Source organism: Rhea pennata, chromosome 2 (genome assembly GCF_028389875.1).
Source record: "Rhea pennata isolate bPtePen1 chromosome 2, bPtePen1.pri, whole genome shotgun sequence".
NCBI lineage: Eukaryota > Metazoa > Chordata > Aves > Rheiformes > Rheidae > Rhea > Rhea pennata.
In genome coordinates, this window is record NC_084664.1 from 162,995,630 (window position 1) to 163,010,321 (window position 14,692).

Below are 14,692 nucleotides of genomic sequence, written 5' to 3' on the forward strand. Positions count from 1 at the left end.
AGTCCGTTGCAGGTCACCCTGGCTCCAAGTCACAGGATTAACCAGTTGGATCGGTGGCAGGCAGGCTGCTCTCCTGTACCTCTTCCCCCAGTTCCTCCGTGCCAAGTGGGAAGCTCTCATCGGAGGCGGCTGCTTTCTGAGGCCGCGCACAACTGACAGCTAGTAAATGGCTTCTTTTTTGACAGCTTTTTTTTTTATATATATAATTGGGTGCAGATGGAAGCAGCTGTAAAAACTCCAGCTCCCCGTCAGTAAAACCTGGAAGACAGCGCAGCCCAACATCACATAGGCTGTGTGATAATAACGGAGACATTTATCCAGCGCACAGAGCATTCCTTGCGCCTTTTCATCTTCACGCTACAACCGGCAAAGTCCCCGCGCTTTTTTTTTTTGATGCTATTTTACAGTTTCTTCTTGACGTGGAGCTGAAGAAAACACCAACAGTAGGAGTTGCTGAGGGCTCCCTGCTAGAGCACCCTGCTAGCTGCCCCTTTGGCACCAGCCTAACGAGGCCAGGCTAATTCCCTTTGTTATTTATAACCATTCAGCAGCCACCAAGGATGCTAGAGAGCAAAGGTGGGCTGCTGATCTCCAAGCTTATGGTTGAGACCACAAGGCCATATATATACCCAGTATGTGCGTATGTGTATATATATATATATATATATATATATATATATATATATATTTTTTTTTTTTTTTTAAGCAAGTATCACCACTATCACCTGTGTAATCCTGGCTGTTTTTCCATCTTGAAAATGAACCCGAAAGGCTTCATTTAACTGGGGAAACCAGGAGAACACAAGGAAGCAACCTTTGCCCTCCAGAGTCCCTTGCTTGGTCTGAAAACGTCAGCTCAGCGGCCCCAAACAACTGCGCCAGATGCTAATGTCAAAATGTGCAGATTCCACATGACATTTTGAGACCCCCTGCTAAGAATTTATCTCCAGAATGGGATTCTGCCCCAAAGCAGAGAGCTTGAAGAGAAGCAACAAATTCCTGCAGATGGAGGGCGACAGCAGCTGACTCCCATGGAGCAGAAGAGACAGGGAACAACCTGTCTCACGGTGATTTGAGGAGGAAAAACTTGTGTTACAATAAAGGACATGAAGAGTAGGGCCAAGTGGTGTAGCCCAAGCTATATCCTTTCTCCCCATCCTTTTTGACAGCCTCATTCCAATGCTGTCTAGGATTTGGGGGGTTTGAGAGCACCCAGTAACCAAGTCTCAGAGCTTGGCTGAAGCATCTCAGCACTGCCACAATACAGATGTCACTACAGATCCATGTCACTAACATCAGGACAGGCAGGACATGAAGAGCTTCACAAAAACAAACATGACCCAATGCCAAGCTGTTGAGCTCTCCATTGGTGTTTGCAGAAGATAAAACATCACTTGAACTATCAATACCTTGGAGCTGGAATAAGAATTGGACAATATCTTTAAAATATCTGAATTAAGAAGCACCATAATAGCTGGGAGGAACTGAAGGACATTCCTGGTGAACAGACCAAGCTTCTTACTTGCAGGGTAGATCTGCCTGCTTTGATCCAGCCCAAACAAAAACGATCTAAGGGCTAAGGCCTTCTGTTGCCTGCCTTCTCCACAACCTCCTGACGGCTCCTGCTACATCGCTTTTGACTGTTTCCTCTCATCTTGCTCCTCCCTCGTTCAGATCTGCCATTTCGCTGACTCTCGCATGCGGTATTTCTGCTAATGGAGCATCTGCAGGGCAGAGCGTCCTACAGCATCTCCCATCCGCAGAACGCCCTGTACCGCCTGGTGCGGGGCATCCGGTTGCTGCTATTGATCGCCCGTGACTTCTCCTGCTCTTCTGCTCCGCAACTCCTGCAGCCTTGCCCGTCGCTGAGATATTTTAGGAAGACAGGTCCTATTACTGGCCAGATCCTTCATTCTGCCAAGGCCCAAACGTGAAATGCAATGAAGGAGAGCGCCCACAAACATGGAAAAAAGTAACTCATGCATGGAACTTCAACAGCTGCAAAATTGTCTTCTTGCAGTGGCCAACAGCAGCGTTATGGTTCTCATTAACATCAGGCAACGGATACAGAAACGCTAAATGGGCTGGCAGGAAGAACGGCGATCACTGAGGCAAAACAACACGGTATCTGTTAGAAAGAAGTGGACATTTGAGCTCTCAGTTTCAAAGCCAATGTCTTTTTTTGTAAAGAGAAAAGGAGAAGCTTGAAATCTGCATAAAACTGCAAATCAGCTGTTTGGTGACACAGGGGTTCAGTAACACCACCGGCAGGGCGATAACAGCCCTTGATAAACTGCCCAGTTAGAAGTACTGCAGCCTGGAGCAGCAGACTTTGTACTATGGCCCTTAATAAATTCCTCTGTAACTGGATTTTTCCACGCAGCAAAATGACATCAGAGAGAACTGACTGAGAAGAGCAAGCCATCAGCAGTGAGCCCCAAAGCACCCTGGCCATTTGAGACCCTGTGAGAGCAGAGCTAAGGACTTAAGGAGGAGGGTGAATCACCAGCCAAAGAGCAAACACCAAGGATTGGCATCGGGAACGTCTACAGCATTTAATCATCTCCTGCACTACTTTGATCTATTCAGGAAAACCGCTTCTATCAGAGCAGTCTCACAATCTCATCCATCTTGCCTCAAAAACATGACGGAGCCAGTTTGCCACGAGGAACCCGCTGATGGTAATCACCAACCCCAAATCATGACTACCTGGGGTGGTGTCAGGCAAGCAAGCTGGACATCCAGGGTGTATCACCTACAGGTTCGTCTTCATCAGAGAAGATGGGGGGAGTCAGTTGAATATAGTATTCCAGGTGGCTTGGGGAAGCAGCAGCCCAAGCTTGTGGGATGCCGGCGATTGGGAAGACAGCACGCAGCCTGCGTTCTCCAGAGTGCACAGAGAGCTCATCAGCCAGCGGAGAACAAATGGGAAAGGAGGTAAATTCCAGAGTGGGAAGCAAAGATGTAATCTGGTCTTATTTGTGGCTGTCTCCACAGAAGTTAAGAGCTGCAATCAAGGATTCTCTGCCTCATCAGTATATTCCCAGTTATTAGCTGTGATTCAGACTACTTTTATTCTGAACTTCTTAATTTTCATGTTTTTTGATGCACCTTCCCCTCCAAAAGTATTGAAGCGCAAGAGAAAAAAATACACAGACTAGTATTTATCTAAGCACTATTATCAACTAGCCCAAGCTATTAAGCAGTTCCAGTTTGCCCTGATAAGCAACATCTTTAATGTAAGCATCTGAATGTTGTTGAAGATACTACCGTTAAATTAAAGTAGCAATAAGAACCCTCATTATGCCATTACAGCGTACGGTAAATAAGATGCAACTGGAAACCCACAAAGATTTCTGTGGAGATACATGGAGACGATTGGGTAGAGAAAGAAACCTGATTAGTTTTAAACCTCTTCTGCAGCTTACAACACATTTTAAATGGAAAGCTCCCATCGCCAACACGGAGATTTATCGCTCGCTATCGGGAACACAACTTTCGCTGCTGTTTTCATTTCAGCTGAGGATCACTCTGGGGCACAGAACGAAGAGACTGACACCTCGCCAAATCCGGCGGGCTGGAACTGCGCCAGCCAACCTTCTGCAAACCCATGTATCCCAGTGCAGAGCCGGGGAAAACTCCTCTGCCTCCTTCCCAGGACAGGTTCCTTGCTCCTGCTGACCTGGCTAGGCTCCAGGTACCAAACGCATGAGCTCTGTTTGCTGAGTCCCAAACCATAGCTTTAGCCTATGTTTCCAGAGATGAGCTCCAAGGCAGCCGACTGCCATTTGTGATCTGAATAACTGACGTTTTTGTGATCGTTAATAAGCCTACCCACTACTACCTCTTTTCTTTTTTTAATAAAGAATTTACTTACTGATCAGTTTGTTGACTGAAGATTTCTGCTACACATTATACGAAAAACAAATTAAGCAGGCGACTGCAGCACCCAGAAAACATCTGTTAACCCAAGCCAAAATTAAAGATAAACAAAACGAAGTTGCCTTTGTAGCTGATTTTCATACAGCTGCACTGAACTATAAAAGAGCTATCAAAGGCAGTGCTATCCATCAGCTAATTCTGAACGATGGGGGAATGCAAGCCTCAACCCTCCCATGGCAGCTCGACAAAGTGGCTGCGAATCTTCAGAAACTCTTGCTAAGAGCCGCAGGGTACCAGGTTGCCATCAGCCAACCTCCTACTCACAGCAGCTTCGACCATGAAATGCCTATGACAGCAGAGACACGACTCAGGGCACAGCCATATGGGAACGTCACAAAGGTTTCTAGGGATAGAGTAACCAAGAGAAGAAATAATCGGTGGATGTCAGGCACTGGCAAAAGTCCAAGCCAGGCCATGGACGACCCAAGGTCTTCATGATGCTGATCACTGCTCTGCTAATGAGGTGTTATCTCATGCCAGTGCCTCAAAGAGATGCCTGCCAGCGCCAAAAGTTGGCAAGAAGGCCGACGTCCCTCAGTTGTTACCACACTATCGCTCAGTGCACCACGAACCAGCAGCCGGAACAGGCAGAGCCACAGCTACCTCCATGGACCTGCCTAGAGCATCGCGAGAAACTCCTAGCTCCAACACAATCCACTGCAAAATGAAGGTGAGGGAGCCAGAAATGGGCAAAAACCACAAGTAAAATCAGCAAAGCACCACTGTCGAGAAGCAGGACAAAAGATGAGCCAAGCATCATGTGGAGGAGGGCAGCCAAGCGGCACCACGAGGTGCTAGTGGGTCCGCGTGCCTGGGTCATGCCAAAATTTGTGCAGTGAAGGCTTGTAAACACCAGCATTGGGCCATGCAGAGAACAGTGGTGGGAGAAGGTTGGCATGGGCTGCAGGGGTGGCCCATGCCAAAAGATCAGCAGGAATTAGAGACCAAACCAATTTCTCCTCACCAGCTCTCTTGCTGGAGGTGCATAGAATGGATCATCTCTTCAGAAGAAGCAATTTGCAGGAGTACAGACTCCTAACAGCCAACCTTTGAGAGCCCAACACACAGGCAGTTAATCTGGCTGGGCTTCGGATTCATTCTTCTGCAGGAGCAGATTTTATACCCACCATGCATTTGGCGACACTGAGCTACAGAGCACTTGAGCCAGGGCATCAGAGCACAGCAAACTGACTCGGCCTTGGATCATCTTTAAAGATTGTTAGTACAAAAGAAGATAAAAAAAATAACACTTCTCTGACCAGCAGGATAAACTGTGCAAGCCCTTCTCCTCCTCCTCCCGCTCCCCCTTTGACCTGCTCACTGATTTATGCCTTTAAGGACCTTCCCTGCTGTTACCTTCTGCGCAGTCCCTTGCAATGAGAGGTCTATCAATCGTGTCAAAGCCCAAATGCTAAAGTCAGGCACACGTGGGCCTGCAGCCCCTCTGCTCTGGCCTCACCGTGTCCCTTGCAGGCAGCGGTTCCTGCCCTTGGCCATCCATGTATCTCACTGCTGGCAGCTCTTCCTGAATCAAAGGTGAGCAGAAATAGGAAGCGGTCATGACAGGATCACCAAAAAATGAGAGGCAGGTATGGTTAAGAAGTAGAAATTTGGGCTGACTCAAAGCTTAGCTCTCCTCGTTTCCTTCCCCAGACTCCCTCTGAACGGAGAAGTTTTATATTAAGACTTCTCACACTTCAAATAGCCCCCCGGTAGCTGGGCACGGAGGTGCTCCTCTGTCTAATGGGGTCTAAATCAGCGTAACAACTTCAGGTGCTTTGGAGATGAGCACTTCAAGCCGGGAAATCTGCTCCTGCCACGGCTGGTTCTCACCAAGCACAAGAAGCAGAGAGGTTTGAAAGAAAAATCATCTGCATTTGAAGCCTCTTGAAAAAAAAACTTATTAGTCTGTCCCAAACTAACAGCATGGGCCAAATGATCCAGAGGCAGAGGAGCTCTTGAAGGTCTCAGAGAGCATCTGAGCAGCTGCCAAGATAGGAGCTTTGAAGAGAGGAGACCCAGAAGCAGTCTAAGCCTTGGGGATTTTCAGGGACAGAAGATGTTTAACCACCCTGGGTGGTTTTCCATCCATAGACTTGTCCTCCTGCTTCTCCTTGAAGGTTCAAGCTCTGCCATGGCAGCGGTGGGGATCTCGGGGGAGAAGAATACCGGAGCTCAACAGGACATCAACATGATGGAGGAGCAAGAAATGATTTTTAAAAGATTTATACTCAGTTATTCACTGAGTATCAGTATTCACTGATTCTTGTGTTTGTTGGATGCAGGGAACTGCCATCGTAAAGCACCTTGCAGCATTTTGGTGACAACAAGTCCCTCAACACCGTGGGATCAGAGAGCTGGCACCTGTCACCTCTCCACTGGTACATAACGGATGCACCATGGTGACCAGTGACAACCACCAACCATTCGGGACATAACCCAAGATGAAGCCCAGCAGGTGGAGGGTAATTACAGAGTTAGAAATGAGCCAGCAGCTATGTCGAGGGAAGGACACAGGTTCCTCAACAACTGCACGTGCTTCACGTCTAGACAAAAGGATGAACTGCGCAGCAGCAGGCTGGGACTCAGCTGGGCACCAAACGAGGGGGAAGAAAGATCAAGACAGACCAACACCTGATGGCCGTGGCAGCAAAAAGAAAAAATGTTGATATACCCCAAAGACAACAAGAGAAAGTTGAGAATATGCGGTATGAGCAGCTCCGATCTTCACATTTGTGTGCTAAGGGGGACCAAGGATGCCAAGCTGCCGCTGTCCATGTCGACGCAAGTACCAGATAGTAAGAGAAAACCACACAAAGACACACAGCTGGTAGCTGCTACTACAAGGGTTAGCATGGCTTTTCCTATAGATTAGGAATGTGTTAAGTTTAATATATTAGCCATTTGACACGAAAAAGCTTTACTGTGGGAACTTCCACCAGAAAAAGAGAAAATCCAAAACAATCTCAGACTTCACCAGACTAGAGAAATACAAAAGAGAACCAGAGGCGAGCTAAGAAAAAGTCCCCGCGTTTGAATTTTCTGCAGGAAATCAAGCAGCTGGCACTGCGGAAAAAAAAAAAAAAAAAACGTGCTGCACACGGGGGCTAAAAACAATGATTTTTCCCAAGGAAGTGGCACTTCCCTGAGTAGCTCTGGTTAACCAGAACTGGCCAAGTTAACACGAGACTTGCAGAAACTTTATGTGAATAAATTACAAACCTGGGTCAGAGATCCAAGGTGTTTTTTTTGAGTCACTCGAGTGATTCTTCACATTTCCCTAACACAATAGCAAAAGCTTTGATTAGCCTCTGGTTTTGACCTTCAAGAAGGCTCCTGTCTACCATGCTGTAGGTGACCCTGCTGAGCAGGGAGGCTGGACTAGATGATCTCCAGAGGTCCCTTCCAACCTTACTGATTCTATGATTCCTGCAAAGAGGCAGACGCAGAACAAGGCCAGCCAGGACCCTACTGGAAATCCGGAATTCAGACTCATTTAGGAGCATAACCTGGAAGCACGCAGAAGCACAGAGCTCCTGCCGGCTCCGTCCGAGCCTTGGCTTAGCGCGTGCCGAGCCCGCTTCCCAGTGATTTATTCCAGCCCGTGCGGCTGCACAGTAGCCTCGTTGTTTAATCGCGACGTGTCTCACTGCTTAACGGCTCCCTGGGGGGAACAATTTACCCACAGGCTTCAAAGCAGCTGATGGCACCAATATGAAGATAGGTATTTACGGCACCGCGCTCGCTAATAGACACCGGGGGGGAAAGGCTTATTTAATACCGACCGATTGTACAGATGCCACAGTCGGAGGAGGCCAGGCTGACTTCCCCGCCTTCGCTCCGAGGGTCAAACGCTGCCTGCAGGCGACGGCACCGCAACCAGCCCTGGCCACGCTTCTTCCACCCAAGCGTGCCCTCTCCTCACCTGCCTTCGGTTCGACCCAATGGGCTCCTCTGCACCACGTGTCACACCTGATTTTGGGAGCACCGCATAGCTGGGCCAGACCTGCCAATACCCGGGAGCAACGCGTCCCCAGGGACCAAGCGCGCCAGCAGGACAGCCCAGTGCTTTTAGTTAAGACCACGTACAGCACCACATTTAGAGCCAATTCGACGATCAGAGGGAAGAGCTGCAGAGGAGAGCGCTTTGGGAGCTGTATTTCACCACCAGCTTCCCAAGCTGGGCTCGCAGGTTCCTCTGCTCCCCTTACAAAGCTGTTCAGCGGCACAAACACACACACAGATCAGAGAAACTTCCCTTGGGGATGGCTCAGCTAAAGGTGACGATCCTGTCCTGGGATGATGATGGCCCAGAAGCCCCTGATGCCCATGGTCTGGGACAGCATTTTCCAACTCAGGACAGAGGAACGGCTGAGGATGCTGGAAATCAAGGCTCTCATCTTGCTACCAGCTCCCTGCTAGAAATGCTTGATATTGCATATAACACCCCCATAACGAAGGATGGGAGCACAGACTTCTACACAAGCTGTCCCCTCTCCAAAAGGCTGGAGGATCTTCACCCCCTTCCACCTATGGTCCTGAAAAGGGACGTTAGGGGTGCAAAATCAAAGCTTTCTCGCTTAGTCCCTGCTCCTGCTGCAGCCAGGCCAGCCCTGCACGACGGCCGGCATCATTTGCATTAAAAGCCCACGCAGGATGGGTCAGAGCTACGGCCCAGGAGACGAGCAACTGCTGATCCTCTCCGCCCGCGTGTCCTAGAAGCAAGCCCAGAAAGTACTTAAGGCAACGACATGCAATAAATTATGGATAATAATGGACAATTTTTAACGAAAGTCTGATGAAAAGCAGAGAGCAAAGACGAAAAGGCGGTGGGACGGAGAGCCAGGCACGAAGCCGGGCCGAACCCCTGCGCCAAACGACCCGAATTTCTAATTACAGGGCGTCCTCGTCAGAGTTTACGCTTCGAGGAGGCCCCAGCACCATGGAGCCTCTTCCCCTTCCTCGCCCGCCGCGGCTCAGCCTGCAGGCAGCTGGGCTCCGCCGCTTCTCGGACACGGAAACACAGAACAAGGCAAGATTTACTCCCGTCCTAAATTATTCAAAAGAAAAGGGACTGCGCATCTTTAACAAGCCGTCGTTTTATGAAGCAAGGTTAACATTTTTACTTGATTCAGGAGAATATTATAAACTCTCCGGGGTCCATTTGAGGACTTTCTACTTTGAGTAAAGGAACGGACTCAGCACTTTTTATATTATTTAGAGAATAAAATTAACCCTTAATGGCCCAAGCTGGTAGGTCTCCTCCCCAGTTAAATATGGCCCGCTCAGCAATTTCTCCCCATATATAATTACAGGCTGCTATCCATCATCTGTAGGAGAATGCTTTTCTGACACTCTAAAAGTGAAACGGTAAGCACTTTTACTAATAGAATAAATATTCTAAATATCTCTTTTATATTTTCATTTAAATTGGAATATTTTAAAGTAATTGTAGGGACACAGGCAGCGCGGCCAGGCCGCGCTGGAGGGAGATGGCGGGACGGCTCAATTTTTCTTAGGAAGCGATGTTTATCCCACCCGCCGTCCTCTCCGGGCACTGCCGCAAAAAAGTAATTAGGCAAAGGCTAATTTATTAGCATCCTCTCTTGCTGACACCCCCCTCTCCTTATGGATGCAAGGGCTTCGTCCAGCAACGCCGCCGCGCTGGGAGCTCCCCGAGCGCTGGCAGCTTCACCCCGGTGCATCTCAGCTTCTCCTTCCCTCCCTGCATTTTTGGGACTGTTCCTGCCGCCGGGCGTCTTTGCCCCTCGGCTCTGCAGCTCCCTCCTGTGCCCCAGGACGGGCCTAAGAGCAGTTCAGCAATTTGCTTTCTTGACTTTATTTACTTGCTTTTTGTCAGCAAGAGCTACTGAAATGGAGGAAAAGAGGAAGAGAACCTCTTTGAGCTCCGGTTCGGAGAAATACGTAGCCCGAAGCATCCAGCGGTTCATACAGGCAAATTCCTTGGTGAAAAGCAGCCGCAGTCACAAGAAGGGGTGGAAAAACCTTCAGGAGCAGCAGGTCTGCCAAACCATGCCTACGCAGACACTTATTCACGTGTCTCTATTAAATACAATAAAACAGTATAATTCTCCAGGCCTGCCGGGGCACATTTGGGATGGTGCCCTGCGATCTGGCAGACTTTACATAAACAAAATCATCGTTTCATTAGTAGCTCATTTTTCAGCTGAAGAGCCAGCTTAAAGGAGTGTTTGCAGGGTCGCTACCACGTTTTCAGCACGGTACCCACACCACGGTTTCCACCCCGGAGCCAAGGCTTCCGCAAAAGCTGGCGTCCTCTTCTGCTCGCTCGCTGTCAGCGCATGGCAGTGGCCAAACCCAACCACGTATGTTTATTTGATGTTCTCCTCTATGTAAAGCCTCACAAAAACGCATCCTACCGATTACAGGCACAGTCCCTGGGGAGAAGCGGACAGAGAAAAGAGGATGGGTCCCATCCTTTAGCTAAATCGGCCCGGGGTTCCCAGGGATGGTAGAGCATTGCACAGAACACGATTGAAAGCTGGACCGAAAAGCCACCGCATAACTCACTGCAGAAGAGAATGGGCCACCGGCTCTCAACTACCTCAGAACCGCATAACCTCCACGCGTCTCAGAGCCCACCTTTGCCTGTTTATGCGTCTTTTTGGAAAATTCACTGGCTATCCCTTCTGAACTACGATTCCCCACTTCAGTGCCTGGGGACTCTAACACGATGGTATCTTTGGTCTCCTGCAAGTTTGAGATGGCAACTGGGGGAAACAAAGTGAAGGCAATACGTACTGGTGTTCCCAGGACCCAAAAGAGGAACACTTGCTTAGCTAGCAAAACGAAGAAAATGGTCCACACTGAAAGGCAAACAAATGCCTATTAAATTAATAGAAACCAAAAAGACAAGTCCAACAGGACGGTCAGGAACATCCATGAAGGTACCTAAGAACCTTCTCCTCTCCAGCGCTAGAAGCCATCCTCTCCAAGAGGCTAATGATACTACCACGAGAGCCAAAGCAGCACTGTCACAAGTTACATCTCACCCTATTTGTCCTCGTCGATCTCCCCCATACCCTTGGCACGCCCAAGTGCGAAGCAAAACATCCCAGCTTAAACCAACCAGGAAGCACAGCACAGGCCGACAGTCACATTGGGCTTCCTATGGCACAAGAGGTCCTGGGAGAACGTCCGTCATCTCCAGAGGTTTCTGTTTCAAAAGCACTGACCTGGCATTTGAGAAAGGAATCAAGACACTTCCCAGTCAGGGTTCTGCCTATTGAAAGACTCTTTTTGGACAGGCTTTCACTCTAAGGAAGCTGCCATGCTGCAGCAAGGCCACCCCAAAGGAATCGCAGAAGACTGGGCTCCCTCCAGGACTACAGAGCTGGTGCTCCAAGTCGGCCTTTCCGAGCATCTCCGTGTCACCTGGCACTCCAGGAGAAACAAAGATGTAAGTGCGATTCCTAAGTGGAGAAAGACCAAGGAATTTGGGGATTTTCATTCCCATACTGGCATGAGGCTAAGGCAGCTCAGGAGCATCTGCCCTCACTTACATCTGTCCTTCAGACCCCCATGCTGCAATAGCGCTTTCACAGAGACACGTCAAAAATAAAATCTAAGGAGGAAATTCTTGGCCAAGAGATGATGTTGCATGTTCGGAGTAACAGTCTAGAGAAAGCCTAGGACCAATCCAGGGTAGATCAACATGGTAGAGCAAGAGGCTACAGATCCACGCTTAACACGTGTGAAAGACTTCACGTCACATTGACATCCATCTTTACAAACTCCTGCCGATAGCGGTGCACAGAAATTCATCTCTGCATAGAGCTGGCTACTGCAATTCGGCAGCTGCAAATTTACTTGCAAGGAAGGTCTGGCCCCGGCAGCACCCTGCTGCTCTTCGCCAGTCCATCACTGGCACAAGGAGCCCTTAAAAAAGATAGGTGGGTGTTTAAGTAACTCTGCTAATGGCAGAAAAACACTTTGGCTTTTACTCAAAGTAGCAGAATGAACAGAACGACTACGGTGTAGTAACGAAATACCAGGGCACGCCGGGACCCCGTGTCCCCGAGCCCCAGGGGGATGGCAGCGCGGTCCACCTTCTCCCTCAGCCCAACGCAACGGCCGCCCAGAGGAGGAAGCCATCCTCCAGGCCCCGGCAGCCACCACGGAGCAGCGGGAAACGTTACGGAGGCCCCGAGCGGCTCCTCCGGGGAAGGACCGGCACGGCGACGGCGAGCCGCAGCATCTTTCCCTCGTTTCCTTTCCGCCTGCCTGTAAGGAAACAAAGCCGTTTCGCCCATAAACCTTCGGAAAGGCGCGGGACTGCTGTTCATCACGTCCAGGTGTTCGGCAGCTTCCAGCTCAACGGCTCCCTTCGGTGCGATAGCTCGCGCGAGAAACAGCTTGCGGATTACCAACGCGCTTCGCAAGTGGCGCCGCTGCCTCCCGCCGGCACTCCAGCCCGCGCGCATCAATCACGGCCCCGCCGCACCGGCGCGGAGAGGCGCCCCGAGCGCCGGTCCCCTCTTCTACCTTTTCTCCCATGGGGCAGTAGCCTTTGAGGAAATCTTGGCACACTTCGGCTTTGCGGGACACGTAGACGTGGCTGTACGGGCAGTTGCTGTTGCTGCAGATCCCCTTCAGGAAGTAAGAGCACACCGGCATCTGCAAGGGCAGAGGATGATAAAACCATTAGCGCTTCCCCCCGCCACCGACTCGCGGAGATTAGGAGCCGTTCCAACGCCCAGGACTGAAATAAAACCACGATGTGCATAAAATAAATATACGCTTTTCGCCAACCGCTGATCCCAGAGGTATTTTTAGCTCTTCTGTTGGGCTCTTGCAATGCAGCTCCCTGACATTGCAGGGTCCCGCCGCATCCACGCGCCGGGGCACCCTTCGGGCTACCGCAGAGCCGGCGGGAAGGGCGAAAACCTCTCTACTCGGTACGGAGAAGGGACAGGGGAACCGTAACCAACTCAGGTGCCGCTTGGGGGGCTGCGCCGTGCGGCAGAGCCGTCGTCCCCTGCCGCGCGTCGAAGCGCCCCACTAGCCTCGGGGGGGAGAGGAAAGCCGGCGGCCGCTCTCCACGCTCCTCCGCTTGCAAAAGGCACCGACCGCAGCGCGCAGCCGAGGACCCGAAGCCGCGTCTCCCCGGGGCGCTCGCGAGCCCCGCAGCGGAGCTGCCCTCCCCGCCAGCTGCTCTAACTCCAGACCAATTGCCGGCCCGCTGCGAGACTTCAGCACCCGTAACTTGCCGGCTCCGGCGCGCAGCTCGCCGAGCCCGTTCCCGGCCGCCGGAGGATTAAGCCTCGCAGGCGGGAGCACGTTCTTTCCCAAGCCGCCGTCACGGCCCTCCGCTTTTCTGGAGGGAGGGGAAGAGCTCCCACCTCGGTCCCCGTCAACAGCACCTAAACGCAAAATCCGCCTCCTGCCCGGCACGGCGCCCAAGCCCCGCGTCCGCCGGCGCCGCCGCGAGCGTCCCCGAGCCAATATTTACAATTCTGCAACAAGCAGGGCCGCCGCCGCGGGAAAGTCCCTCACCCAGAAGGGCACGCTAGGGTTTATAGCCGAATCGCCTCGCTGGAGAAAAAGAGGGAGAGAGGAATAGAGAGGGGAGGGGGAAGCCGGGAGGAAAGAAAACACAGGGTGCTCTAAAAGAGAGGAGTTTATTTTTAATCGTCTTTTAAGTGCAGGCATTAACATAAAGGACAGGGCTCTCGGGCTATCTCTTTTTTTTTTTTTTTGCTGGGGGTGGTGTGACCGTAAACGATTCCCTTACTGCAGTTTTTGATATAGCGCCCAAATTAGCTCTAATAAAAAGGGATAATAAAGCCAGCTCTTAGACAAAAATAAACTCCTCCTAGCTGTCAAGCCCGAGCCATTATCAAGAGGAAGCAGCGCTCTCATTTCAATTAACCTTGTTTGCACCCCGCTACGTCCACGCGAATAACAATAACATTAATCCAAGGCGCTGGTGCGCTGCGGCCCCGGCCGACAGCCCCGGGCGGGCGCGCGCCCGCTCCGGAGGCGGCGCCTGCTGAACCCGCGAGCTCCACGGGAATCTCCAGATTGCTCACGGTGGAGTTTTCAAGCTCTGTTAGGGACAAAAATGCTGATTTGCCCCGACTTCCTCCAGGGGAAAAGCTGCGGGAACAGCAGCGGGCGGGCGGCCGGGCTCGCGTGAGCCGGAGCCGCTTCCCGGAGCGCGGCCACGGCTGGAGCACCAGCTCAGGGAGGGAAGGATTTGGGCGTTCGGGAGAGGGAAAAGCTCTCCGCCGGCTCCCAGCCGTAACGGCTGAATCCGCGCAGCCTTCCCGGGTAAAGCGGAGGGACGGAGGCACGGCATTGCCCCCCGGGGCGAGCAGGAGCAGGGCCTGCTGCTCCGGTCCCTCCGCTCCTAGCGGCTTCCGCCCGCAGCGGGACGCGTGGGGACAGCGACCCGAAGCCCCTCCGACGGCGCCGGGCGCTCCTGCGTCCCGCTGGGGAACACACTAAACACACGTGCGGGGCCGTGGGCGCCCTTCGCGGGCGGCCAGGCAACCGAGAGGGCGCGAGGGCTTTCCCCGAGCCGCCTCCTTCCCGAGGAGGGACCAAGCTTCGAAGGCTGGCGTCCCGGCGTGCTCCCGCTTCGCCCAACGGCCCGCGACGGCAGCTGATTTCCTGCCCTGTAGCTACACCTCCCACATCCCAAATCGTCCCGGTGCACCATACCTGGGTGTTCGGACACCGTGGCGCCGGGCTAGAGAAAACCATG

The 14,692-nt window shown here is 51.6% G+C and overlaps 1 protein-coding gene across 1 annotated transcript in view; it reads right to left on the reverse strand.

Moving 5' to 3' along the window:
• The window catches only part of ZC3H3 (zinc finger CCCH-type containing 3), a 147,645-nt gene that overhangs the window by 22,141 nt on the left and 110,812 nt on the right, over positions 1-14,692 (reverse strand). The window contains exon 9 of the mRNA XM_062570711.1: positions 12,469-12,600. Coding sequence (XP_062426695.1) covers positions 12,469-12,600 — 132 coding nt within the window. The remainder of the gene's footprint in view (positions 1-12,468; positions 12,601-14,692) is intronic.